Here is a 27,547-nt window from a genome sequence, read left to right as displayed (position 1 = left end):
TAGATAGATAGATAGATAGATAGATAGATAGATAGACTCACTGGCTGTTTTAAACTTTTGCATCTAATGTCTTTTTGATACTTTATTTTATGGTGAAATGAAATAAAAAATGCGTGGATGTTATTTATTGTCAGTACTTTTTGTATTTTTGTATTGCACTGTATTTTTTACAGGCTGATGCACTGCAGCACTTCGGCAGTTTAATTCGGTTTCAATTTGTGTAATTAATGTTTCCACATTCCTCCAAAGGAAATTAAAAGCTATAGCATCAGCTACAGGTGACAAGAGGTAAGGCTGGAATTACCATAAACTGAAGGCTTTTGATTTGATGTCAGTTTTTCAGCCCCTTTGCTCGTCTGTAGTACACACACACACACACACACACACACACACACACAAAACTACATACTCACGCTCACTTGGATGCTGTAGCGCGTTAAGGGAAATCAATTTTTACTCTTAGCTGCCTGAACAGCCATCAAGAGGATTTGAAAAAATTGTCCACATCCTGTGACAGTGATTTAAGGTCCTTCACCCCAGTAAAAGGAGAGGGTCCTCTCGCTGGTGCCGGAATTCAACCGAATGCTGACCTGTGTAATGCCAGCTGGCAATGCACCGATGCCATTAATAATCTGAGACAGAGGAGTAACATCCGTCAGGTGTCAGCATGAGTTAATTCTGGGCTTTGTCTTCCACTTGGGCTGCTCTGAGGTTCCAGCTTCTGGGAGGGTTCGTTTCCCTCGGGTCACGTGTGCCGCTGCCTCTCATCCGTAGACGTCTTTATTACTGGGTCTTCAGCCCTGTCTTTATCTTCATCGCTTCTCATGTGTCTTTTCATGTAACGCCGAAGCTGTCGTGTTCGCTTTGGGCCTCAAAGGCATCCAAGGTGGGATTGAAGTTTACAGGAAAGTTAAATATTGTGGAGAGAGAGCATCCCTCAGACTTGAGATGAAAAGTCTGGCACTCGAGACCACGACTCTGTCGCTGATCATCCCTGTGGTGGACATGGGGCAGCAAAATAACAAACCAGAGCAGTGGTTTCCTTTCATAGTAATGAGGGACACATTGCAATCAAAGGCCACAGGTTCAGATTCCCACTCCATCTCTAGTTAAAGGTTTGGGTTTCAGTACCTTAGTGTGCAAACCTAATTTTTGTAAGTCACCCTGGACAAAGGTGTTAGATAAATAATTATTAATGAGAGCAATAAACAAGATCCTGTTTAGATGTCGATAGGAAGAGGAAAGGATTGAGGGAAGAGAGACTGCATTTATTCATATTGCTGATGCTTTTCTCCAAAGGCACTTACAGCGATTCCCCCATTTATAAGGTAGCGTAATTTTACTGGATCAATTCAGAGTAATTACTCTGCTCATGTGCACTGCAGTAGTAGAAGGGATTTGACCCTGTCAACTTTCGATAGAAAAGTTGTGGCTCTGAGCGCTATGCTACCTGCTGCCCCAGGCTACCTGTTCAGAAAATGCATGATGTAAAAAAGCAGGTAAAATCAATACCCGGCAAATTAATATCAACATTAATGTGATGAAGGATTATTCTGAAAGTGTTTTTCTCCACCAGTGAGAAAAGGCAGGAAGGAGGTGACAGTTCTCTTTAGCACCGTGGACAATATTCGTTTTTTTTCAGAAGACATGAGAAAACCTTGGACGCTGAGCCACCCGTTTGCTGATGTGCCTGGTTGACCCTCCATCTTTTCACATCGCACTGGACATTGTTATCTGCTCCTGTTACTGCAGTGTTACTGTGGTGTTACTGTAGCGTTTGGAGCTGTTGCCCTGCGCTCGCAAGCTCTCGTGTTCAAATCCCACTTCCTGCTGCAGTACTCTCACGCAAGGCACTTCTTATAATTTATTCCAGTGAAAATGACTCAGCAGGGTAAATCATTGTCAGTGCAACATTGTAGGCCACTTTGGCGAAAAGCATAAGGAAAATTACTTAATTTAAATATAATATACATGGGGTTTACCAGTAACTTGGGTAAATACCACTCATTAGAAGTAAGGGTAGGTAAGGCCTCAAGGAGGTCAAAGACAATTTGTCTGTTTGTTCTCAGACTCACCTGGATACTTTTTATTATTGTTATCATTACAGTGGGTGGAGCTGAGGGAAAATGGGCTGTCGACTCAACACACAATCCACGTACAAGTACTGTACCGCGTTACACGTACCCCGGTGTCTCTAGAATGTGTATGGCTGTGGAATCTCAGGCAAAGTCAGGTTGCTATTACCAGCACTTTTGCTGCTGTGGTCTCGACCGAAACCCTTTAGGTCTGTGAGGTCTTGCAGTCATTGCAGCAGCTTGTCGTGCCGCTCGATCTGAACTTTCCATCTTTGTCTGCATCCCTCTCTCAGGTTCTCACGACATGGCGACTCTACCTGCTAACCGCCAAGGTGCCCACGAAGGTGAGATCCTTGGGATCATTCAGGGACTGCGAGTAGGGCTGTCTGTGCAGACTCTCTAACGCAGAGCGTGTCCGTTGCGCACAGGTGGAGGTGACGTTCAACTTCCTAGAGATTCGCGCCATGAACAGTTTCCCCGAGCATCAGGTGAGAGACACACACTGGTGAAATTGAACCCCGGTACCGTCACTCACTGGCTCCTGTGCTACAGCTGGAGTTTACATTTTGGGCTTTGATTTCAACACAAAACCACACGGACCACCAACGTGCTGCATGCAAACTCAAGAAATAAGTAAGAGCCAAGAAGATTGGTTCTTTAACCGCTCAAGCTTCCATTACCATCTTTGTCGTTTTTCACTGCTGTATTACCTGAACGGTCAAAAATACGTCTGAAACAGCTCATCCTCATTGTTACGTGACGCTCTGTCTTTGCCTTACAGGTTGTCATAGAGACGGACAGGTCGAGCTACTCCCTGCGGCTCCAGACGCGTGATCACCACGACCACGTGGTCAACTACATCAGCTTCGCCCTGTCGCGCATCTTCAACAACTCGGCATTTGCGTGAGCGTCTCCGCCTCCATTCCTAAGGCCGCAACTCAGTGGCCCGAATGTGACCACAGTCTGGCCGTTCGCCCGAAATTCGCCCGTTAAACAGATTTGACTGCACTTTAACAGATTAAGATATTGTGATGCTCACACTTTTGAAGTCGTACTTTTACCGCACTTATGAATCGATTACAGCGTGAAAAGACTAGGAGAGTGAATTTTAAGAAGTCCTTTGATGGATCATTTGCTTGTAAACATCTCAGATTCTCTTTTTTTAAACTCAGTTCTGCTCTATTTAAAACGACTTAATTGAGTCCATCGCATTTGCTCGTATTCATATCTTCTCTTTCCATTCATGTCATCCCTCCTCTCTAACTCTCCATTGTTCATCCTCCCTCGTTCCTCCCTCTCCTCTCGTCTCCCCCCCCAGTCCCTCCTTTTGTCGATCGGAAGCGGATCCTTCAGACGGGAGCCGTAAATATTCCCCGAGCTCAGAAACATCTGTGGAGACGCAGAGGGCCTGCGGTGAGGCTCGGGCTTATACACCTGAACACACACACACACACACACACACCTGCCAGGAAAAAACACACATTCACGTGCCACAGCCACGGTCTACTAGTATGTGTGCGTACACCATTCCTCTGGTTAAGGACAGTGGAGATACGAATGTTGAAGAGACACACACTTTCCAATTTATTCCTGTCCCCAAGGCTGTGCTGGACTCCAACTGCTCTGTTGTCTTCTTTTGTGTCTCTTTTTACTTCCCGTCCATCGTCTCAGGGGGATTTTCAGAGACGTACACGGCTCTCTGTGACTACAATGGCATCAGCTGCAAGGAAGAAGTACAGTGGGTGAGAAGAGCAATGTGTGTGTTTGTGTGTGTGTGTCTGTATTCGTTTTGTGAGCTTTCAGTGCAGATTCTACTGAGTTAAGTGGCAACAAACACTGATTCCCCCCCCAGGATGTAGACACCATCTATCACTCTCAGGACAACCGAGAGTTCAGCTTGCTGGACTTCAGCCACTTAGAAACAAGGTGAGAAGACACGAGAGACGCAAAGACGTCAATCAGAAAGCGAACGCATCGTGTTTCATCACATTTTTGTCATTTTCCAATTTTAGCTCCAACTGATCTCAAGCTTTTTAGTTCTGCTTTCAGTGAGCTCAGTGTATTCTGGAACCGGCTGTGCTTTTCTCAGACGCTTGTTTGTTTTCCCTGGAAAGATATAAATAGAGTTTTTACAGGTGCTTCGTATCTTACTTTTTTGCGCCTGCGTGCGTGTTGTGCGTTTTTGCAGAGACCTTGCCGTGATCGTCGCCTCCATGGCGTACAACACTTGGTTCACCAAACTCTACTGCAAGGACATGCGTATAGTAACTATCCCGTTCCCTCCCACTGAATGAGTCCTACACAATGTCCACTCCAAGGGGGTCTAATAACCCACCATCCCACCCCGTCTCATCCACAGGGCTCAGAGGTAGTCGAACAAATACTCCACACCCTCAGCAAGTCAAGCAGCCTGGAGGAACTCACTCTGGAGAACGTAGGTCTCAAATCGTAAGTCCCTCTTCAGCTGTCTCTTGTCCTTTTCTTTACTTGTCTTATTATAACACTTGCACTCCAAACTTGCACTGGTTTACCCACTTATACAGCTGGGTAATGTTTTTGCTGGAACAATTTAGGGTAAGTCGCTTGCTCAAGGGTACTTTATCTGGAGGTGGGATTCAAACCTGTGACCTTTGGATCTAAAGGCAGCAGCTCTAACCACTACATTACCAGCTGCCTCGGTTAGTTCTTCTCTCTGTCACCCAAACTGTCCACCTGTCCATGAAGTCCCTCTTCCTCGTTCTCTAATCCACCTCCCAGCTCTGAGGCTCTGAGGCATGATTGACTGCCGCCTCTATTATATAACACAGCTTTTTGGACCTGGCCCAGTTATTGTGCACAAATATGTATAAGATGTAACAGTAAGCTGTCCTCCAACTCTGTGTTATCTAACTCTGTGTCTCTGTCACAGGACAATTGATATTTTTAACTGGGTGCGCGCGCGTGCGTGTGTGTGTGTGCGTGTGCGTGTGTGTGTGCATGTGTGTGTGTGTGTGTGTGTGTGTGTGTGTGTGTGTCGCAGGGACTTTCCTCAGAAGCTTTCCGTCGCTCTCTCCGAGAACCCAGCATCCGGAATCCACTCCGTCAACCTGGCTCACAACACCCTGGACAACCAAGGTGACTGTCCGTCTAGAGTCTATCTCTTTCTGTCAGCCTGTCTCTCAGCCTCCGTGTCCCACCAGAGGGACTGTGCTCTGTTTCACTTCCTCAGCCTCATCAAACTAGTTCAGCACCATCTCACTGATTCTCTGCCTGTTTCACGTGCCTCTTTACGGTGCCAGTTCTTCTGCACAAAGCGTCTGACTGCAGTCTTTTTGTCCTCCTCTCCATCACACCACTATGAAAAAATAGTGTCTCATGTCACTGGTGGGCATGTGACTGTCTGCATTTCTAGTATGTGCTGCGTGCCGAGAATATAACACACAATATAATGGTCTAATAAAGGGTTGTGACAAAGCACCCGCACTCTGATACCTTCACTTCCTCTACCCCGGTGCTGAGCTCCTCCATCTCTGGCTGTGTGGTGGTCCTGCTCACAAAGGTCCAAAGTCAAACGTGTCTAAGTCCTCTGATTTGGCCTCGATGTGCTTTAATAAGCTTCCCATGTCCCTCGGAGCTGCTGAATCCCTCCCACGTTCAAAAAGGGTCCCAAACCCATCTCTTTAAAACAACTTCTCTTCTGATCTCTTACCAGCTTAGTAAAATGAGTCCAACACCATCTGCTATGATTATCTATGTATTTGCTACTTGAATCTAACTTCTACTGGAGCTACTGGAGAGATGTGAACCAGCAACAAGCTGTACGTTGGTAATTCTGTATCTGCATCTTCTGAGCTATACATCACTTTGGAGAAAGTGTCTACCAAATGTATAAATGTGAATTTAGTGAGCTACATCAACATCTTCTACAGCCTCTCAGGGTACCTGCAGATACCCTCCCTGACTATATAGCTTATAGCTACTATAAGCTATATAGTCACTATATAGTTGTCACCTGATACGTAGTATGGAAATTTGCGTGTGGAAGTGGACGAGTTCCATGTTAGTGAGTAGTAGTCCTCCACCACTGTCCCCTGTCTGTTTACAGGAGTGTCCAACCTCATTCAGCAGGTGTGTCGTCTCAGCAAAGGCCTTCGTCTCCTCAACCTTTCCAAGACGTCCCTGTCCTCCAAGGGTGCGTTCAGTCGTGTGCCTCGCAGCTCTCCTCGCCGTTGGTCGTGCGGAACAGATCCACCCTAAAGCCCTTCTCTGTCTCCGTGTCTCCGTGCCGTCTCAGGCGTGGTGTCTCTCTCGCAGGCGCTCTGCTCCACGGATGAGTACTCCAACTCCCTTCTCCACCTGGACCTCAGCAAGAACCCTGGCGTGTTGTCGGGGGAGGACGCCTCGGTCCGAGTGCCGGTCGTAACCCACCCCCCGCCATCCTCATCGCCCCCATCACAGGCCCCTACCCCCGCATCTTCGTCAGTCTTCATCATGGTCCACTCCACACAGTCATCCTCATCTTCATCACAAACAGCCAGTTCAGGTTCAGATCCTATGAAGCATCAAAACATTTGTAATAATACTCCTAATATGTATTTATAGTAGTAATCCTCTTCATGTTTACCACAGTATGGCCCAGCAGGCGGTTTAGTGCTTAGAGCTGCAGTTTTCCACTCAAAGGACAGAGTTTCAGATTTCTCCTCCCGATACGGTATAATACCTTTGAGCGAGGTATTTACCCTGATCTGATACGGTAGAAGTTACCAAGCTGTATGAACAGGAAAATCAGGGTAATTTGCTGTGTAAGCTGTTTTGGGGAAAAGTGTGAGATAAATATAAATATTAAGTATTGAGTATTAATATTAAGTATTTGTCCATTTGTTCACCCCTTTCATTAGTCTAAGGTGTCGTCACCTTGTTAATCATCTTTCCATCTCACTTTCACCCTTGTTCTCACCTCATCGTCCTCAATCTGCTCATCATACTCTCATCATTCTCTTCATTGTTTCATGTCCCTCCTTCCTGTCTTTCCATCTTCTCCATGATCCGTATTCCCTCTCCCAGCTCATCCCATGTCTTCCTTACAGTCTCGTCTGCTTCATCATCCTCACATCCGATATTAATTAATCGTACGGTTATCCGCCCTTCTCTCTTCATCTTCCGGGCGGAAATGTGTGGCTCTTTCATGCGTCCGTGGCACTGCAGCGGGGGAACCACAATCTAAACTGTCTTTTTCACTCTCGTTCCACAGAACCTGTATCACTTCCTGTCCCAACCCAACTGCTTGGTCCATTTGGACCTGTCCGCCACGGACTGCGTTGTCGACTCGGTTCGTGAGCCGCCTCAGATCCTCTCCCTTTTTCACTTGTGTTCCTGGGGACAGCTGATACGCCACGATTTTCTCGTTACTCCAGATGTGCAGGTCGCCTAACGTTTCTGCAGGATTTAGATAAAAATTCACATTATATCTTGGTTTGGTTATGTTCACCGTTGTATTCAAGCTCTAGCTTCTCACGTGAAGCTTGAAGTGAAGTTGTTGAAAATATAAACTTTCTCCCATTTTTTTGTTAAATGCATTTTATTCATTTAGTCATTTGGAAAATTATTGTTAGCAGTGCAGCGGAAGTCGCATATTTGTATCGTCCACGCCAACAGATGACAGTTAAGAACCCTGAAACAGAACAGGAGTGTCGGACTCGATTAGTTCAATCCACTTGCACAGCGTTTACGGCCCGTGTCTGTTGTTCCCACGGATCAGTGATCCGTAACGCGATGATGAACGGCGATGCGATAAATAAGTCAACAACTGGCACTGAATGGGCATTTGTGGAGAGAATGAATTTTAATTTTCAATTATTTTAAACTGTATCAGTTTTGTTGTAGCTCAAAGTTAGGAAAAATATTACATTAAAAAGTCTTGCAGAACATTTCTCATTTCTTGTAAGTATATCCCAGATTTTCATCGGCGAGATTTATAAATGTATCAAAGAACAACTGGATTATTAAATTATTAACTGTGACTTCACGTTAAAAGTGACTTTGGAATTTACATAAAAAAGACGCTACAAGCAGACTAGCGATGCCAGCTGTGTTTATAAGTTATGGAGATGCTGTATTCAACTGATGAAAACTGAAAACCAGAGAATAAATCAGAGATAATAACCGGGCTCATTACCATAGACAGTCGCTGTGGATTTTTTAACTGCTTCTTTTTCTGACAAGTCCCTTCATCTCTCATTCTGTCTCGCTCCAGTTGTTTGGGCCGCTTCTCCAAGGCTGCTGTGCTGATCTGTCCTACCTAAACCTGTCCAGGAACTCCTTCTCGCACAGGTCCGCATCTCCTTGCTTTCCCCACAGAACGACAGGAGAGTCTTGTCACGTAGGAACGATCCCCGAGCGGGTTAATGCTCAGCTTCACCGGAACATTTCCTCACGGCAGCTCATGACATTATAGGGATGAAGCAAAACTTGTCCATTTCATTTCCTCTCTTTAAACGGCTGCTCATCTTCCCTCTCCTTCTCTGTCCTCGTCCTCCTCAGGAAAGCAAAGGAGTCTCTACCGCTCTTCCGACAGTTCTTCAGCTCGGCGTTCAGCCTCACCCATGTCAGCTTGGCCTCCATGAAGCTGCCCCCCGAGGCCCTTCGGTGAGTCCGAACACCCTGCGAGTGGAACCGCTGGCAGACAGAGGCGGAGGAGCGCAGCGCTCCTGCTGGTGCATAGGGAGCGATCAGGTCCTGTAGGTATCGCGGTGCAGATCCTTTCTTACTCTAGTCAAGGCCATGTATCATCATAGCCTGGACCACGATGTATTTCAAGATGTGGGTAGAATCCAGAATGTTCTTGAGACTTTGGTTTCTTTTCCTTCCTGAGGGACTTAAGACGGTTTGCTGTATCACAGAGTGACCCCATTTACCATAAGAAAATGCAGAAGCCAAATGTGTGTAAGGTGTGCTTGAACCTATCAGAGTAAAGCGCCATAGCCATGGTGTCGCTGGGTTAATTATGTGCCGGGAAGAGGAGCTGCTGTTGTACCCCACTGAAGGACACCTACGTTGTTTTACTACAAAATCCACCGCATTTTCAAGTCATTACTGCAAGTTATTTTTTTATGTGCGTTACAGAGCTGTTGATAATTATGGAAACAATATCCTGTGAGTCTGCAAGAGTGTTTCAGCACCTCCAACCATTTACATTACATTTACATTTATTCACTTAGCAGACACTTTTCTCCAGAGCGACTTCCAATGAACTCTATGTAGTGTCATCAGCCCACACACCTTATTCACCGTGGTGACTTACACTGCTAGATACACTACTTACAATGGGTCGCTCATCCATACATCAGTGGAACACACACACTCTCTCCGTATCACTCACATACACCATACAACAACCATACAACAGAAAGTAAACAACCACCGTTTGTTTGTTTCTTTTTTATTTCCCTCTGCAAAGTATTTAAAAGAGCTGTTGTGGGTGCCAGATATTGGTGCAGTCATCTCTTTGTCCAGGAGTGATGAAGCAGGACCGCGATGCTCCCAAGTTCATTTGTTGCGCATATTAAGAGAATCCCAGAGTGGCCAGAAACAGAAAAGCTTCCACGAACTGCACAAACCCTCCGACATGCTGAGGTCCTGCCTTTGCACATGGCTCATGTGGAAGTCCTCTGTCTCCCTCACTTTATCTCTCTCTCTCTCTCTCTGTCCATCAGGGCTCTGTTACTTGGCCTGTCGTCGAACCCCCATATTAACGACCTGCACCTGGACATCAGCAGCTGCGAGGTACCGGTCCTTGTGCCCACTGGGCTTGCGGTGTCCCCATAAGAGTCCAAATCAGAGCTACTTCTCTTCAGCAGGAAAATTGAACCATAATCACCATTAATAGACATGGGGACCCTGGAGAGAGTCTCAAGGTGCTGACAACCCCAGGGTCCCTCCTATTGCTTGTGCCAGCGACCTTTGGATTAGATTGACCTTCCCTTTTCCAGTCCCTGTCACACAGCTGCATTCAGACAATAAGTTCATGTCCTAAACCTGTACTTTACCCACTGCTCTTGTTGCAGTCAACGGTTACTTACTAGTAGCACGTTTTACCGCAGCTTCTTCTAAAGTTCCGTCATCTCTGATCATTCACACCAACCCGCATCCCCACCCCGACCCCCATTCCCCATCTTCGCACCATCAGCTCAGATCACCAGGGGCAGCGGTCATACAGGAACTGTTCCCCCGGGTCTCCTCCATCGCCACGCTGGACGTGTCTGACAACGGTGAGGATGGCTGTTCTGTGTGTATGCGCATGTCCAACTCCCTCGAGAGCTGTATGTCGGCACTTATTTGTGTTGTTACCGTTTCCTCCCTGTAATAAAGGTAACGGCTTGGTGATGTCATACATGAAGAAAACACACATGACCTCAGGGAGAACACACACACTCCATACACACTGGGCTGGATTTGAACCCATGTTTGAATTACTTACTTACCTGACGCTTTTCTCCAAAGCAACTTACAATGTTAAGATACCTACACATATTTACCCATTTATGCAGACAGATAATCATTACTGGAGCAATTTTGGGTACACCCCTCGCTCAAGGGTACTATAGCTGGAAGTGGTCCAAAGGCAGCTACTGTGACCACTGTGCTATCTACTGTATATACAGTAGATATGAGTGTGTAGTACGGTATCGATGTGGTGAAGATGTGTGACGTCACTCTCTGGGTCTCACCAGGGCTGGACACCGACCTGCTCTCCATCATCCCAGCCCTGTCCCGACACCCCTCCCTGAAACACCTCTTTCTGGGCAAGAACTTCAACATCAAGAGCAGGTAAAATTTGTGACCTTGTGTGTGTGTGTGTGTGTGTGTTAGTCTTGCCAGTGCTGTTGCTCCCACATACTTCTATCCCCACTAGTATGGATGCAGGAGTTTTACTATACAAGGCTTACAATCTTCCTTCCTTCCACGCTGTCCTTTTTAATTAAAGGTGGTCCCCGATTTACGATGGGATTACGTTCTGCGAAATCCATCTTAAATTGAAAATATCATAAGTCGAAAATACATTTAATACACCTAATACACATCTCTGTGTGACAGACTGGGGGGATACGGATCACCACCACCGCCCAGCATCGCGAAAGAGTATGGCTCCGCATATCGCTTACCCAGGAAAACTATCAAAATTCAAAATTCGAAGTACGGTTTCTACTGAATGTCTGTCGCCAGCTCACCATCGTAAAGTCGAAAAAATCATGAGTCAAACTATTGTAAATTGGGGACCACCTGTACAGTACTGAGAGTTGAAGGTATTAATAAAGCGACATTCTCAGACTGCAGAGATCCAGATACTAGGGTGGGGGGGTGTCTTTGAGCACCACATACCCCATGTTATCATAGCTTCAGTTCCTCTGTTCTGCTCCGTTTCTGAGCCTGTTTCCACGGCTGTGTCAACAGGGTCCTGGATGAGGTCCTGCAGAATCTCGTCCAGCTCATTCAGGAAGAAGAGTGTGTGAGTGTGTGAGGTTTTTACCAAAACAAGCGTAAACATTCAGTGGATGTCCCCCACCTGTCTTCACAACCCACAAACACCAAAAACATCCTTGTCTCCATGAAACAAAATCCTCCAATCAGTGTCCCTCACCTGTCTCTGCAGAGACACCCGCTGGTGTCCTCACCTGCTGTGACCTGCTGCGCACAGGACACAGGAAGAACAGCGTTTGCAGACACATTCAAAGAGAGGAAATTAAAGACGGGGAAAAAAGAAACAAAAAAAGACAATATAAATTAAAAAATGTTGCCTCTCCCTCTTGTTCTCTTTATTTCAGATAATGTAGCCAGGAAATAATGCAAATTAAATGTTATTGATTTTTGTTTTGTTTTCTTTAATCGGAGGTGCATTATCATGCTAATAGGCCTTATTTAAAATTCAAATGGGAATTTTAACAGTGTCACACAAAGAACAATAGGAAGAATAACAACAAATAGCGGCAGGAGATGAGAGGAAAGATAAAATTTTCCTTACTATTTTGGACAACATGCCCCCCCCCCCCCCCCCCCCCCACACACACACACACACACACACACACACACACATTGCTGAGCTGTTCTTTTCTCCATGTTTCTCTGCTCTCTTTAACTGAAGGAGTGACACCGAACTAGTAATTCTTATGGTTCCAGATTCACAACCTGAACAAGTAACAATAAGTTACCCTGTTTTCTCAGCCAAACATTACCATCATATGAGTCTCCTTTGGTTGCACTTATTGGAGAGAAACAGAAATATGGTATCTGGTCAGTGATGCCCTTGTGACACATTTCCATGGTTCAGGGCTCGCTTTGCTCTTTCCCTCAGATGATTTCTTCTGTATCCTTCCTCTTCTCTGAATAGATTTCCTTGTCCTTCATTTCCCTCTGTGATTTCATGACTTCTGCCTTCTCCTCTGTTGTGTTTTTGTTCCTGCTTCTTCTTCTAACCATCCCTCTTGTTATTTTTCTCACCATCCCTCTTTTTTCACAATTTTTCTTAAATCTTTGCCCCCCTCCTTCATATCCTGTCCTCCTCTACCCTCATCTGGTCTCCATACACCTTCTGCATCTTTCTCTGCATCTCCCCTCCTGTTTTCTTCTCCATTCATCCATTCCCCTTTCCATACCTTATTTCCATTCCCCCCTTCCATTGCCATTTCCATCCCCAAATTTCATTCCAACCCGTAGGGGCTTCAGTCCCTTTCGCTTGCAGACTCCCGTCTGCGCTCGCGAGGCACGGTGCTGGTGAACGCCCTTGGCAGCAACACCTGCTTGCGTAAGGTGGACCTCAGCGGGAACAGCCTGGAGGATCTTGGGGCCAAAATGCTGGGCAAGGCACTACAAATCAACACCACGCTCAGGTAAGAGTGAGATAGAATGAGGAGCAGAGCAAAATCATGCCCATTTGTGAAGGAGACAAGTGGAGGAGACATAGTAAGGTCAAATGAGGTAGACCACGAAAAGCAACAGGTAAGCTGGAAAGATGGAAGAGGTGCAGATGAATACAATAATGAGGTGAGAAAAGGTAGACGTTCTTTTGACTTGAGAACTAGCTTGAAGAAGTCAACTCAACACCATTCTGATGAGAATAATCACCTGTCAACACCACACTGATTTAAAAAGAGATGATGGTTGAATCAATACCATGTCATACTGAGATAAAAGAGAGATGAGATTCTTTGTCACTGAGGAAATGTTTTTCTATGATTTCATGACAGTATGCATCAGTTAGAGTTTTTACCTCTATTTGCTTGCTTCATCATTTGGTTGACACATGCAGCACTTTATTCATTTAATTCCTTTTAGAAGTGTTTGCTTATCTAATTAACAGCTGTTTTCTTAATTCATTCTTCCTAGGAGTGTGACATGGGATCGTAATAATACCACATCGACAGGATTTTTGGATATCGCCCGAGCCTTGGATCAGTGAGAAATTCAATATTTAGTGCACATTTCAAAGTACTCCAGCACACCACTCAGACAGACACAGACACACCATTCAGTGCTCAGTAGATTAATGCGTGGTTGTGAAGCTCAGTTTACACTGAACGGGAGCCCCACTATAAATACTGAGAGCAAAACCAAAAGGACCTTTGACTGAGCCCTGTGGCACACCTAGCTGCAGCTAGAAAAGGACACATGCAGTACACTGTAAATTCAGAGAACATTCTGCTGTATTCTGCATTTCATTCTTTTTGCACTAAATGCACAATCACTTCACTTTGTTTTGTTATGTATCTTTCACTTCACCACCATCGTTGTATCGTTTGTAAAGTTTTTCTCTGTGAAATTCAACCAATTTAAATTTTTCACAGCAACTTCACCCTTCAGTACATGCCCCTCCCACTCAGTGATGCCACCCAGGCGTACCGCAACAATCCCGAAAAGACAGAGCAGGCTCTGACCAAGGTGGGTGTGTGGGTAGCAGGTTTTTTTTTTTTTTTGGGGGGGGGGGGGTCCTTTCATAGTCTGTTGCCTGATGTTCCTCTGTTGCACATTAACATACAAACATGTACAAAGGAGGATCTTTCATTGATCCCATCTCATAATACTCTCCTCCTCTCCTTCAATCCTCATCACATTTCATCTTTTATTTCTACTGTTTCTTTTATTTATTATTTTCTCTTACCCATATTCAAATTTCTCTCTATCGAACTGAAATCCTTCTCATCTTTGATTCTGTCATCATCCTCCTACTCAATCACTGTGTTTTCTCCATGTCAATCAGTCTCCGTGTGTTTCTTGCTGCCTGTTGGGACAGATCCAGCGAGCACTGCTCAGGAACAACCAGACCCAGCGCTTCTCCCAGCGTCAGGCGCTCCGTCTCCACCAAGGCCTGGTCACCAGCACGGCCGAGCAGGTATGGGAAACCCCTTTAACCCTAACCATAACTCTAGCCCTAACCCTAACCATAACCCTATTCCTTAACATTAATACAACCCTAACCCTATCTCTTAACCCTAACCTTAACCCTAACTCTAACCATTTAATACATATATATGAACCACACATACACACACACACGCATGCACGCACGCACGCACGCACACACACACACAGACAAAACCTCCTTTACTCTCCTCTAAATGCCAGGAATCATAGTACAGTGATTTTTACCTTCTCTAAGGTTCTTTTTGTGCACTGATCTTTATTTGCCTCTTCTCTCCTCTTTCATTTCGTGGTTCCCACCTTTTGACCCCAGGTGATGGAGCGTCTCTGTGTGCGAGTGCAGCAGCAGCTGTCCGTACTACGGGGAGCAGGGCAGGGGGAAGAGCTTCAGGCCGCCAAACAAGTGCTGAAAGAAGCCCGTAATTCTCGTGCGGTGAGTTTGCACGACATCAAGAGTTCCACTTTCGTAACTGTACCTCCACCTATGTGAGCTGCGGTATTTGTGTTCCCTCTCGTCTCCCCATGGACTGCCCTGTTACCCCTGTTCTTCTCCTTCAGCTCTACCCATCTCTCTGTGAACTGGCTCATGTTCTGTCAGTGGACGGGCCAGTCAGACAGAGACTAGATTCCCTGGCTGGGGAGTTAGCCAAGGCAGCTGACAAAGAACTACAGGTCAGTCAGTCTGTCTGTGATTTAGTCCCTATTTCTATATACTTCTAAATGACTGAATTTATTTATCCAGCTGGCACCCTTCTCTGAAGGGCTTCGGATGTTTTACCCTTTATATAGCAAGGTTATTGTTACAATGTCAGTTTAGGCAAAGCGATCAAGGGTTCTAAAGCAGGAGGTGGGATTTAATCCTGCGTCCTTCAAATGGAGGATGGCAACTGTAATCACTACGCCACCTACTGCCATGTCTGGTCGTCTGTGCTTGAGTTCCTTCAACTTTCTGTGTTTGCGCCAGTAAAAATACAACACTCTGTAAATGGGTACATTGCTATAGAAGTTTGATATCTTGACACAGTAAATCGCCTGAGACAATGCTGTCAGCAAATAAAGGTTTATGGTAATAAACTGGGCAGAATAAGGATGAAAGTAGTTAAAGAACTAAACCAGTGATCACAAGACTTGCGGTAGCGGTTCTGTTATTGGACCCTATGCAAAATTAGCAAAATTGCTAAAGAAAGTCAATCAGTTGTATGTTATGTGCTAATTAAGTTGTTATAAATGATAATTTTACATGTATTACTTCTAAATAATGTAACATTTTAACAGACAGATATTGGTTGCTCTCATAACATTTTAAGCGCTTGACCACCTAGTTCATGAAGAGAAAGTTCTTTTATTGGAAGACTTGCTGATTCACTTTGCTTTCATCGGCTTCATCTGTCCACTCAGGTGATTGTGGACTCCATGGTGTCCCTCTGCCGAGAGCTGTGTCCTCTGTCGTCCAGCACCGCGGAGCGACTGACCCCGCCCCTTTCTTCCGTCACCGAGCGCGTGTCCGTGCCTCGCTGTGCCATCCGCAGCGCGCTGATGGAGAGAGCAGCACTGGACATTCACCGAGCAATGGAGTGAGGGAGGGAAAGAGACGGGGCCTAATCTGGGGCGGAACAGGAAGAGGGAGGATTTGGGAAGTGGGGGGGGGGGGGGGGGGGGAGTGCAGATGGAGGTTCTTCTCAGAAGGAGGAAGAGAGTTAATGGAGTGGAGATGAAACACTGACACACTGAGACAGTGGTCCTTCAACTAATCAACACACTTGAGACCGGAAGTCAGTCTGTAAGGACTTAATTCAAGAAAAAAAAAAAATTGAGCTACATTAATATCACAACTGAATTAAGATGATGCAATAAAAAGAGGTTAGCTCTTTAAACTCCTGTTCATTTTCAGTTGTTGACTGATTGATCCTGAGAGCATGTTCAGCATCTCTTACCTTACTGACCACATATGCTTAGAAACACTGGACACGAATTGTAATCAGTCTGGAAGTGAACAGAATGAAGTCTGTCTCACACTCCTTACCATATGTTTGTATCTTCAAAAACTGGTAACTTGGAACGAGGAGCCAGCGTGTGTGTATTCATTTACTGAATGTGTGTGCGGAACATGACCGTGTCACCTCTCCTCTCTCTCTCCTTCTGTCTCAGGGAGGTCAAGCTGTCGGTCGTCTCCTATCTCACCAACTCCATTGTGGATCAGATCCTTCAGGAACTTTACTCCATGCACAAGTCCTTGGTACTGTCTCCCATCTCCCTCTCAGCTCCTCGCCTTCTCGCTGTGTGTCCGTCTCTGTAAATATAGACAGATGTGTGCGTGTAAAGTGGTGCCTTGTGTGCGATTCTGTCAGACCCATCAGGTGGCTCAGGTGAAGCACTGGGAGGACGATGGCGACGGAGGAACAGGTTCAGGGTCTCACCGACACCGGGATTCCCTGGAAATGACAGATGAGGAACTGGCTGCCAGCATTGTGAGTGTGACCACATCAAGTCAAACTCAGTTCAAACAGTGAAAACATCACTAAAATATCAGAGTAAAACAGTCATTTTTCAGCTGCAGTGTAATGACGAAACACAGAATGATACACTTCCACAGCCAGTATGTTACCACGGTGTCTTCATCAGCTCCAGTAATCAGGCTGTGGCTTTCTGGGAGAAGCACGTATGTTTGCTTGTTTGTTTGTTTTTTATTTACGAAACGATCAACATTTTCTTTTCTAGGACACACTGGCGATTAAGAAGCGAAGTGGAAGGACGAGAAGAATTCGTCCTGTCTCCACCAGACTGAGTGAGCATGTCTGTAAAATTCATGTTCATAAGGGATGTGTTTCCAGCTCAGTGTTTTCGGTTCCCCTCTCAGAACACGGGGACTCCGGTCTCCTCCCGAGGAGGAACAAATAGGATATGTTCACTTCCCTTAACTCATGTCACACTACCACTTTACTGTCCTCCTTTATCCCACGTCTACTCTCATTTTACCACGTTTGTCCTATTCCATTCTATAATCCCCAATCTACACATATTCTACTACCCTTGCCAAGCTATCACCCTGGAGAGGCTGGTTTTTCCCATCCAGTTACTCCATGTCTACTCCCATTGTACTAACTCTACTCTCCTCATACCCTATTATAGCTGTAAACTCTCATCCTATTACCTGTTGCCTACTCCCATCCTACTAATCGTGGTCCTCTACTGCGCCACTACCCCAAGCCTTTTCCCATCCTGCTACCCCTTGTTACCTCTAAGACAGTCTTCTGTCCATTACATAGAAATTAAATTCCAAACTCAAAGAAATACCAGTTCCCGCTTGCTGTTGGTTGCTATTGGTAACCACTAATCACAGTAGACAGTTGCAGTGGTCCAGAGTTTATATCGGAAGCCTGGAAGCAAGGTGAGGGACACCCTGGATTGCATGCCAGCCCTTTGTTGGGGGAAAGAAAAAGAAATATCGGGGAAAGCTGTGTTATGATTAAACATGACGCATTCAGCAGACATTTAGAACAAGAGGTAAAGAACACTGTAATGGTATAGTCGTGTGACCAAACGACCAATGCATTATTGGCCATCATGTTACGAATTTTACCTGCCTGTTTACCTGCTGAGCCAATGGGTGACACGAAAGAGCAAGTAAACGCAATGGACTGATGGAACCCCCTTAATTCAACTCAATTCCACAATGTTTACAGCTCATATCTGCAGTTTCTGAGTGTCAGGGATCAAGAACAAGGTGGGGAATGTTACACATTCATTGGAGGAAGATTACAGGACAGGACAGAGAAGGAATCTGGGAGAATATATTTTTTAATTTTAGAAATTTCACGTTTATAGCATCACGCTAATAAAGATACTGAAAAAACCAAACTGTGGAATCTGTGTCTCATCCCCTTTCCTCTCACAGGCCTTTGTGATGATTCCAGCTCTTCAACACCACCCTCAGCACCGCCTCTCTCATCTCCCCTATCCCGCTCGGCATCGTGGGAGTGTCTCTCCACCCTGCCTACCCAAGGCGCACCGCTGCATCACGTGACCCGCGTCAGACCGAGGCCCCCGAGGAGGCATCGCGGAGGACATGCGTCTCTCTACTCAGTGAGACATTCTGTAACGTAAATCAGTGCGTGTTGATACGTGCGTAACACACGTGGACAGAGGCTCCAATCAACTGTGTTCAGACGCGTGTGAAGCTCCTCGCTAATGGGTCAAGCAGTTCCTTAACTGCTCTGCACTGGCAGAGCTTATTGCTGATACATGGATCCTGAGACCTGGAAGAGCAGATTTTTGCATCTGGGTCTTTTAATTTCAACTCACGAGAGCCCAACTTCCTGTTCACTTCCAGAGATTAATTGACAATATTGCCCCCCAAAAAGGCTTTTTAATTGAATCTAATGATGCACAACACAAATAAACCGAAACACGTATGACTGCAGGCCACGCTGGCTCGCGGCTCTTCGAATTGTGTTTGGATAATTCCCCGGGAGAGGCGCGCAAAGCCAATTATGTTAACAGGGTTAAGTAATAATTTTGGAGTGTGTAAACAGCAAGGCGCTCAAATATGAAGTGGGAACCGCTCCCCGAGGGATGGAGCGCTCGGAGTCCGTTGATTTTCTGCCCAGAAACCTCATTGCACATCTTGTGGCACGTTGACTGAGGCTGCTGGAGGTCTTCCTGCTGACTGGGGATAGTCCTGAACATAAGAAAAAATATATATTCATATATGTATTTTTTCTCCAGATCATTCTCATATTCATTTATTTGCCTCTCGGTCTCCTTGTCGCTGTTATTATTTGAAAAGGATGAGGAAAAGTCAGTAAGAATTAATTTAAATGACAATGAAATGTGCTTTATTGCTCTCTTTATTGCATTTGCGAGAAGAACAGAAAGGAATATGAATAAACATAAGTGATGAAAATTGTTTCATTCTCTCTCTCTCTCTTGCTCAGCACTGCACTGAGAACGGAGTAGTGACACCGATTGACGATGGACTTCCAGATTTTTACACAAAGAGAGTTCTGCCTGACAGGTATACACACACACACACACACACACACACACACACACAAACACACCAGACACAGGCAGGAAGGACACACAAATAAACAATAAGCAGAAGCATTCAAGCTTTTCTTCCTGAGCAACACAAGCTGATGGAAGGTGTAACCTAGCAACAGCTCCAAACTGGTCCTCTAGTCACTGCAGAAGTATAGAGACAATAGGGACACTGGGGGGTTAGGACTGGGATCAGCCAGTCCGCTCTAGGGTGCGAGATGTAGAGGAACGACAGCTGGAATCTGACATCACTTTCTCCCTCCAGTGTATTCCTCTTTCACTTTCATTCCATCTACTTCTTACTTCTCCCCATGTTCACCTCTCATCTCTCATCTCTTCTTTCCTGTTTCTTCTTTCCCCGTTTGTCTCCCTCTCTGTCTCAGTCAGCTGTCATCCCTTCACAAAGCCCAGTCGCTCCGCAGGAAGAAAAGACGCAACATGTTGGCCATCTTCAGTTTCCGGAGGAACCGTCACTCGACGCTGTCCAATCAGGGCACGGAAACTGGCGGATGGGGAGGAGCCTGTGGAGACGAATGTCGGACAGTGGCCACAGCACCCACTGGGTATGGCAGTCTTATCAAATGCACCCATTTCCAATCCATCATCGACCTTTGGCGCAAGGTGCTCTTCTGTGAAGTATCCTTTTGAAGTACCTACCGTGTGGGTAAGGAGTGCAGTGATGTTCCATATTCCAGAGATCCAAGATCCAAGTTCCATTGCCCTAGTTTAAGCCCCTTAAATGTGATCTGTCTATTGATGTAGGTTGAGTGAGGTTAGGGTTATGATTTAGGGTTAGCAGTAGTGGTTGGATTTAGGGGTTAGGGGTTAGTGGTTAGTGGTTAGGGTTAGCGGTAGTGGTTAGGGGTTAGGGGTAGTTGTTAGGATTAGGGTTATTTGTTAGTGGTTAGTGGTTAGTGGTTAGGGGTTAGGGTTAGTACTGTATCTAACCCCCACTATTCACCAAAAAAGTATGTTTTCCACAACCCTAGAAGGCCACAGAAAGGCAGTGTCACGCTACTGCAGGAACAGACTTCACCCTTAGACTGCGGTACAGAGAGACACGTCTGAGCCTCTTCGTCTCTCCACAGCACTGCCACTGAAAATGTCTACACGCTGCTGCAGCCCCCGAGGATTCCTGGGAGGGCCGATTCTCCCGGAGAGGGGGCTGAGAAGCGGGTAGAAAAACAGAGAGAGACGGAGCAGGTGGGGCAGACAGAGGTTCAGTCCCCGCAGGACGTAAGGCTTGGTTTAGAGGGAAAACCCTCCAGTCTCTCATCAAGACAGGTGAGGACATTGTCTGGCTCTGTCTGTACAATTACCATGTAAAACCATGTTTTTGGCGAAGTAACCACTGTGACAATTTGACAGACTCTGCACCCAAATAGCAGCTGAAACATTAAACACACAGTTGTGATTTTTGTTCTTTAGAGGATTCCAGAACTGTTCTGATGTTTTAAACTTGGTTTCACTCAGGCTTGCTCTGTGTTTAAAATGTAACAGGAGTTTTGCAAGTTTTGTAAAAAGAAAGGGAAACATTTTGTGAAAAAGATGTTTTTTTAGTCATTTACTTTATTTAGTTATTTAGTTATTATTTATTTTTTCCAATTTAAACTGAAGAATTAAACTTTGATGAAGCTGGACAGTGATATAGGCTTCCCGCCGAAATGCATCCATCCCCAAAATAAAAAAAAAAAAAAGTATTTTGGTCAGCTGGTGTTTGCTCTCTGCTTTACCCGACTAATTAGTACACTGGAGATTTAAAAGGAATGGATTAAGAACTAGTGTGAACCAGAACTAAGAAATAAGTGAGACGGGAGACAGGTTCGGCTCAGGGACGCCTGTATTACTGTATGACATCATCAGCGAATCTCTTCCCACTCTGTCATGTTCCAGATGTCAGAAGCAGCTCGGGAGACAGACAGACAGACCCACAGGCAAACACTGGTGGATCCTGCAGCGGACCGAGATTCGGAGACGGAGAGGCAGACTCACGGACAAAAAGTCCTCGAGCTGACAATAGACAGCCAGGCCCGAATGGAGAGACAGACACCTACACAGACGGGGACGGCGCCGACAATGAACAGACAGCCAGGAACAGAGAGATGGACACCTAAACAGGCAGCGATGGATGGAGAAAGACAGGGAAGGGGAGCAGCAGATATATCAGCAGACAGAAAGGCAGTCTCAGAGAGGCAGACGCACAGAGAGACAGGAGTGACCCCAACAGTGGATGGACAGTCAGAATCAGAGAGACTGACACACAGACCCTCAGAGGCAGACTCAACATTAGACAGAGAGACAGGAGCAATGAGACAGGCACACAGGCTTGTGGACTCAGATCTAATGATCGACAGACAGTCTGGTTTGGAGAGACAGACATACAGAGAGACAGGGGTGACCCCGACGATGGACAGACCATCCGTAACTGAAAGACAGACATACAGACCAATAGAGACACAACTAACGGTGGATGGAGAAACCAGAACAGGGAGACAGGCACATAGGCAAGTAGGGACAGAACTAACGATAGACAGACATACTGGTTCAGAAAGACAGAAACATAGAGAACCAGAGGTGACCTCAACTATGGACAGACCATCAGTAACAGAGAGACAGACATACAGACAGACAGAGACACAGCAAGCAATGGACACAGAGGCAAGAGCAGGGAGACAGTCATACATGCAAGTGGAGACAGAACTAACAATAGACAGACATTCAGGTTTGGAGAGACAGACATACAAGGAGACAGGGGTGACCCCAACGATGGACAGACCAACAGTAACAGAGAGACAGATGTACAGACAGATAGAAATGCAACCGACAATGGACAGAGAGAGAGGAACAGCGAGACAGGCATACCGACAAGCGGGGACAGAACAAACGATAGACAGACAGTCTAGCTCCGAGAGACATATGTACAGAGAGACAGGGGTAACGCCAACAATGGACAGACCATCAGCAACAGAAAGACAGATGTACAGGCAATTGGAGGCACAGCAAACAGTGGACAGAGAGACGAGAGCAGCAAAACAGGCATACAGACAAGTGGGGACAGAACTAACAATAGACAGACAGTCTGGCTTGCAGAGACAGACGTATAGGGAACCAGGGGTGACCCCAACAATGGACAGACCTTTAGTAACAGAGCGACAGACATATAGACAGACAGAGACACAGCTAAAAATGGATCGGGAGGCAGGAAAGGGGAGACAGGCGTACAGGCACGTGGGAGCAGATCCCGCAACTGACAGACAGATTGGTTTGGAGAGACAAATACATAGAGAGGCAGTTGTGTCCCCAACAACAGACTGTCAACCAGAAGCTGTGAGACAGATATATAGACCAACAGAAACACAGCAGACAGTAAACTATGAGACAGGGACAGGGAATCAGTCATGCAGACATATTATGGCAGAACTGACAATAGACAGACAGTCTGGACTGGAGAGACAGACACATAGAGAGGTAGTGCTGTCCCCAACAATGGACAGACACCTTGAAACTGAGAGACAGATGGGGGCAGAACTAGCAATAGACAGGCAGCGTGGTTTGGAAAGACACATGTTTAGAGAAGCAGGAGTGTCCCCAACTATAGCCAAGCACCCAGGAGCAGAGATACAGGCACATGGTCAGCTTGTGGTGGAGCCAACAGTGGACAGAGAAACAGGATCGGAGAGACAGGCATACAGACAAGCAGTGGCACAAATAGCAATGGACAGGCAATCTGGTACCGAACGACAGCTATATAAAGAGGCAGGAAATATTCCAACGATGGACAGACAGACAGAAAGACAAATATATCGACAGACAGAAAAGGACTCAGCAGTCGACAGGCAGCCAGCAATGGAGACACAAACACACAGACATGCTGGAATGGTGAGACAGATGCAAAGACAGGCTGGAAGAGAGCCAGCACTGGACAGACAAACACACTCACAGAGTGGAGGAGATCCTGTGGACGGACAAACACATAGACTGGCAGGAGGAAATATGAGTATGGACAGACAGGGGCATACGCAGACAGGAGACCAAATGGACAGGCAGATACATAAAGAAAGTGAAGGAGATCAAGCAATGGACAGACATACATATAAACATGCTGGAGGAGATCCAACAATTGACACACAGACATACAGACAAATAGGGACAGACTCAGCAGTGGACAAAGAGACATTTAGGCAGACTGGAAGAGACCCAACAATGGACAGGCAGCCATACAGAAAGGCTGCAGGAGACACAACAACCGACAGACTATCATACAGACAGATAACAGGAGACCCAACAATGGACAGGCAGAAATATAGACAGGTTGGAGGAGACCCAACAACGGACAGGCAGGTACATAGACAGGCCAGAGGAGACCCAACAATGGACAGGCAGGTACACAGACAGGCTGGGGGAGACCCAGTGGACAGACAGACATATAGACAGACCGGGGGAGACACAACAATGGACAGACAGGTGCATAGACAGGCTGGAGGAGACCCAATGATGGACAGACAGGTACACAGACAGGCCGGAGGAGACCCAGTGGACAGACAGACATATAGACAGACCGGTGCACTGTTAACATTTGACAGGCAAATAAGAAGTGAGAGACAAACCCAAAGACAGACAGTGGTGAACCAAGCAATGGACAGACAGGGAGGAACAGACACACAGAGAGACAGACGAATTGGGGAATTCATGCCAGTAGACAGGCAGTCCAGCAGGGTGCCACAGGGACTATACTGCCAGGTTGAGAGACACTCGGTGTCTAGTGGACTCAGCGACAGACAGGCCGGATCGAGCACTTTGGACAGGCATTCGGAAAGACGGATGGTTCCAGTCACGCAGGTGGACAGACAAAAAGATTCCGTGCAGACAGATGGACAACCAGTGTGGGATGCACATGCTTACAGGCGCACAGCATCGGAAAATCAGGGCGACAGACAGACGGCGCCGGACACACAGACGTACAGACGGGCCATGTCCCTCCGGCTGAGGGAGCAGCAGGCTGCGTCTGAGACAGTCACAGTGGCCTTCACCCAGAGGGGCAGACAGGACGATGCCCCTCTCTTAGCGGAAAGAAGACGGGTGGGAGGAGATGTGGACAGGCTTGTCCACTATGGGAGAAAACCAGACCCTCCCCCTCAGAGCAGCAAGCCCACCCTGGCCAAGTTGAGACAGAGACACCTGCAGGAGACATCTGGTACTGCAGCCTTTCGTTTGAACAGTGTGATCAGTCGTTCATTCTCCAGATAATCGCTGTCTGTGTCTAAAGCTCATCACCTGTTCCTGATGTACTTTTCTTTACTCAGACATGAATGTTGTTCTGGAGAAATGCATCAAGTCAATTAATAAAAGTAAATGTAGTGCAGCTTCCTAGTCCCCAGCGATGGATGTTCCTAGTGGTGATACCACCACTTTGCTGATCCCTCCAGTAGCAATACCTACAGAGGTGACATTCAAATAGCAAATGCTTAGATGATCAGAGCAGATGGTTTTGGACTCCCTGATGGAGCCGTCAGGAGATTGGCAGAGAAGCGGCTCTCGACGAGATGGGTTCGAGACCCTTCTTCAGTGTGAGAGGGTTCCAGCAGCTCTGAGGGACACAGGGAGTCCAGGATGTGTGGGGCAAATTCAAGAACTGATGGATTTTGGACCCCCAAGGATTTTGGACTTCCAAGCGTCTGGAGGTGGAGGAACACAGAGATCTTGCTGGGCTGTAGGAAGTGATCAGGACCTGCAGGTATCAGGGTGCAGATGCCTTGATCATCTTGTAGAGTATGTTCTGAAGGACTGAGGAGGGGCAACACATGAGAGCATTTTGGCAGGTCGAGCACAACTCGCGTCTTGGAAATTTATTCTGTTAGGTTTTTTGACAGTGTAAAATGGCAACACTGAAGATTTCCAAATGACCAAAGTGAAAAACTGGAGTAAAACTGTTGAGTTTGAAGCAGTCTGTTACCATGGTGACAGCGAGGACACGCAATACGGGCTGACACACAACGAGCAGCTCGTTTTACTCCCCTTGCAATTTGTCCCGTGCCCAGGTGTGGAGGACGTGAATGCGAACGGAGACAGGGACGCGCAGAGGAAGCAAACGAAAGAGAGACTCGAAGCGGCGGAGAGCGGCAAGGAAACAGAGGTGCGGCCGCCTCCCCTCCCGGAAAAGGTGTGTGCGCATGTTCGCCCGCGCTCACCTGTTCCCGCGTGTTCGTACCTTTGTGTGTCCACCTGTGCTTTTTCTCATGAGTCTCAATGACCAGTGTGGGTGCGCGTCGTTCTTTGTGTGCCGTTGCCCGAATGCGAGTGTGTCAATTCAGTCTTGGTGTTCATCTCCCCTGCACACAGCCAGTCAATGTCCCCGCGCCCGAGATGTCCAATGAGAAAAGGGTCCCGCCCCCTTCTGGCAAGACTGGCTTGAGATCTGAAGTGCCAGTCCCTCAAGGTAGCCAACACATGTGGGTGTGCAGCCTGTGAATTTGTGCTGCTGCTCATTTGCTCTCATCACTTAGGCCTCATGAAGGCAAACCTCATTGCACCGCGGTGCGATGAGGTGAAACACGGTGACATGGAACACACGGGAGTGAACTTGTCTTGGTGTGTTGCTGTGATGCTAGCAGTAAAGGCAGTGATTGTGAAAAAGCGATGATGGTAATGGTGATGATGAAGATGACCACAGCGAAAGTGCTGAGGATGACGATGATGATCGCGGCACTGGTGAGGACAGTGATGATGGATGTAATGTGGTCACTAGAGTATAGGCGACAATGTTCACGAAGAAGAAGATCACTGCAGAGGTGATGACAGCGGGGATATTAAGAATGGTGAGACGATGAAGGTTATGACGTATTTGACAACGTTTGCGGTGAAGACAATAATGACATTGCTGATGACTGAGATGATGAAGTCGATGGCTTTGATGATGGTGATGATGAGGACATGTTCTGAACAGGTGAAGAGGCAGTTAGACCCCCAGTGCCAGTGAAGCCCCAGCGAAGCAAGAAGCCTCTCTCTTCTGACAAAGGTACCGGCGCTGCGGCCCTTGGAGGCCCATCTCTTTGGGTCTTTTGGGAGCGGAGCCGCGTTTCCTCGTACCTGCGCTACCAGTGCTACCTGTGCTCGCACGCTTGGCTCTCGTAGCTTCTCGTTCCTTCTCATTTGCCATGGTGTTCTTCTGTCGCGCCCATCCCCCACGCGTCCCTGCCCTCTGACATCGTGTGCGGCTGTGTGTATTTGTTGCGGTCTCCCCCCCCCAGGCCTGGACCGGGACACCCCCGGTAACACGGAGAGGCCCTCGAACCGCAAACCGCCTGTGAAAAAGCCCAGACTCCCCCAGAACAGAACCAAATCCCAGGAGCTCCTTGGTATTGCACATGCACCCGCGCGCGCGTGTGTGTGTGTGTGTGTGTGTGTGTGCGCGCGTGTGTGTGCGTGCCTGTGCGTATGTGTGTGTATCTGTGTTCATGCAGCAGCTCAACCATTGTGACCGAGCAGAACGCAGCAACCGCAGCCCTTACGCTCCCTTTGCCTTCCCCCCTTCCCCAGACGGCGAACATGCGGCGTCGAGCGGCAGCACGCCTCCGTGACCACCAGCAGGACTCACCTGGCAGGGGATCGGGGTTGCCGGGACAACTCTGGAACATTCAATCCAACGGAAAAAAGGGATAAGGAGCAGAAATGGATGGTGGGGTGTGGGGTGTTGGGTGTTGGGGGGGGGGGGGGCATGTAGAGATGTAATGAAATGAAAACACATTGACTCAGAGAGCATTTATTTGTTTACTTCTTGAGTGTGTGTGTTTTCCCAATTGTTCTAACTGCCATGCACACACACACACACACACACACACACACACACACACACACTTAGATTAATCCTCCTTGAGATCCCACTTTGGCTCCTTTTCTTTTCCTGCTCTGTTATCCCCTCCGCAGCTACATTTCTTTTTTACTCACAGAGAACTAAAATGCTTTGCAGAGGTCACATAAGGTCAGTCCGGTTTGTTCGCATCGACGACTCGCGTTACCATATTACTGTGCTGCTAACAACCATT

At 46.9% G+C, this 27,547-nt stretch overlaps 1 protein-coding gene across 7 annotated transcripts in view; it reads left to right on the top strand.

Annotated features, from left to right (window-relative positions):
- The window catches only part of LOC108922769 (uncharacterized), a 34,841-nt gene extending 7,634 nt beyond the window's left edge, over nucleotides 1-27,207 (top strand). Inside the window, exons 3-40 of one of the 7 annotated variants that reach the window (XM_029255056.1) lie at nucleotides 2,369-2,419; nucleotides 2,504-2,563; nucleotides 2,857-2,978; nucleotides 3,394-3,488; nucleotides 3,747-3,817; nucleotides 3,928-4,001; nucleotides 4,264-4,339; nucleotides 4,435-4,523; nucleotides 5,095-5,189; nucleotides 6,160-6,246; nucleotides 6,349-6,458; nucleotides 7,306-7,383; nucleotides 8,308-8,384; nucleotides 8,595-8,699; nucleotides 9,767-9,836; nucleotides 10,240-10,321; nucleotides 10,784-10,880; nucleotides 11,505-11,559; nucleotides 12,765-12,937; nucleotides 13,434-13,502; nucleotides 13,892-13,985; nucleotides 14,338-14,436; nucleotides 14,779-14,898; nucleotides 15,024-15,137; nucleotides 15,864-16,039; nucleotides 16,614-16,701; nucleotides 16,814-16,933; nucleotides 17,184-17,250; nucleotides 18,361-18,548; nucleotides 19,400-19,479; nucleotides 19,889-20,068; nucleotides 20,594-20,789; nucleotides 21,399-24,699; nucleotides 25,544-25,665; nucleotides 25,845-25,941; nucleotides 26,449-26,520; nucleotides 26,753-26,860; nucleotides 27,042-27,207. In XM_029255056.1, coding sequence (XP_029110889.1) covers nucleotides 2,369-2,419; nucleotides 2,504-2,563; nucleotides 2,857-2,978; nucleotides 3,394-3,488; nucleotides 3,747-3,817; nucleotides 3,928-4,001; nucleotides 4,264-4,339; nucleotides 4,435-4,523; nucleotides 5,095-5,189; nucleotides 6,160-6,246; nucleotides 6,349-6,458; nucleotides 7,306-7,383; nucleotides 8,308-8,384; nucleotides 8,595-8,699; nucleotides 9,767-9,836; nucleotides 10,240-10,321; nucleotides 10,784-10,880; nucleotides 11,505-11,559; nucleotides 12,765-12,937; nucleotides 13,434-13,502; nucleotides 13,892-13,985; nucleotides 14,338-14,436; nucleotides 14,779-14,898; nucleotides 15,024-15,137; nucleotides 15,864-16,039; nucleotides 16,614-16,701; nucleotides 16,814-16,933; nucleotides 17,184-17,250; nucleotides 18,361-18,548; nucleotides 19,400-19,479; nucleotides 19,889-20,068; nucleotides 20,594-20,789; nucleotides 21,399-24,699; nucleotides 25,544-25,665; nucleotides 25,845-25,941; nucleotides 26,449-26,520; nucleotides 26,753-26,860; nucleotides 27,042-27,082 — 6,999 coding nt within the window. In that variant the 3' untranslated portion in view covers nucleotides 27,083-27,207. Of the gene's footprint in view, nucleotides 1-2,368; nucleotides 2,420-2,503; nucleotides 2,564-2,856; nucleotides 2,979-3,393; nucleotides 3,489-3,746; nucleotides 3,818-3,927; nucleotides 4,002-4,101; nucleotides 4,524-5,094; nucleotides 5,190-6,159; nucleotides 6,247-6,348; nucleotides 6,459-7,305; nucleotides 7,384-8,307; nucleotides 8,385-8,594; nucleotides 8,700-9,766; nucleotides 9,837-10,239; nucleotides 10,322-10,783; nucleotides 10,881-11,504; nucleotides 11,560-12,764; nucleotides 12,938-13,433; nucleotides 13,503-13,891; nucleotides 13,986-14,337; nucleotides 14,437-14,778; nucleotides 14,899-15,023; nucleotides 15,138-15,863; nucleotides 16,040-16,613; nucleotides 16,702-16,813; nucleotides 16,934-17,183; nucleotides 17,251-18,360; nucleotides 18,549-19,399; nucleotides 19,480-19,888; nucleotides 20,069-20,593; nucleotides 20,790-21,398; nucleotides 24,700-25,543; nucleotides 25,666-25,844; nucleotides 25,942-26,448; nucleotides 26,521-26,752 lie in introns of those variants that run through there. The other 6 variants (XM_018733096.2, XM_029255057.1, XM_018733095.2 and 3 more) reach the window with 6 other exon arrangements.
- Nucleotides 27,208-27,547: the final 340 nt, after the last annotated feature.

Source organism: Scleropages formosus, chromosome 9 (genome assembly GCF_900964775.1).
Source record: "Scleropages formosus chromosome 9, fSclFor1.1, whole genome shotgun sequence".
Classification (NCBI taxonomy): Eukaryota; Metazoa; Chordata; class Actinopteri; order Osteoglossiformes; family Osteoglossidae; genus Scleropages; species Scleropages formosus.
Note: the sequence above shows the minus strand (reverse complement) of the source record. Positions and strands in the feature narration are given on the sequence as shown.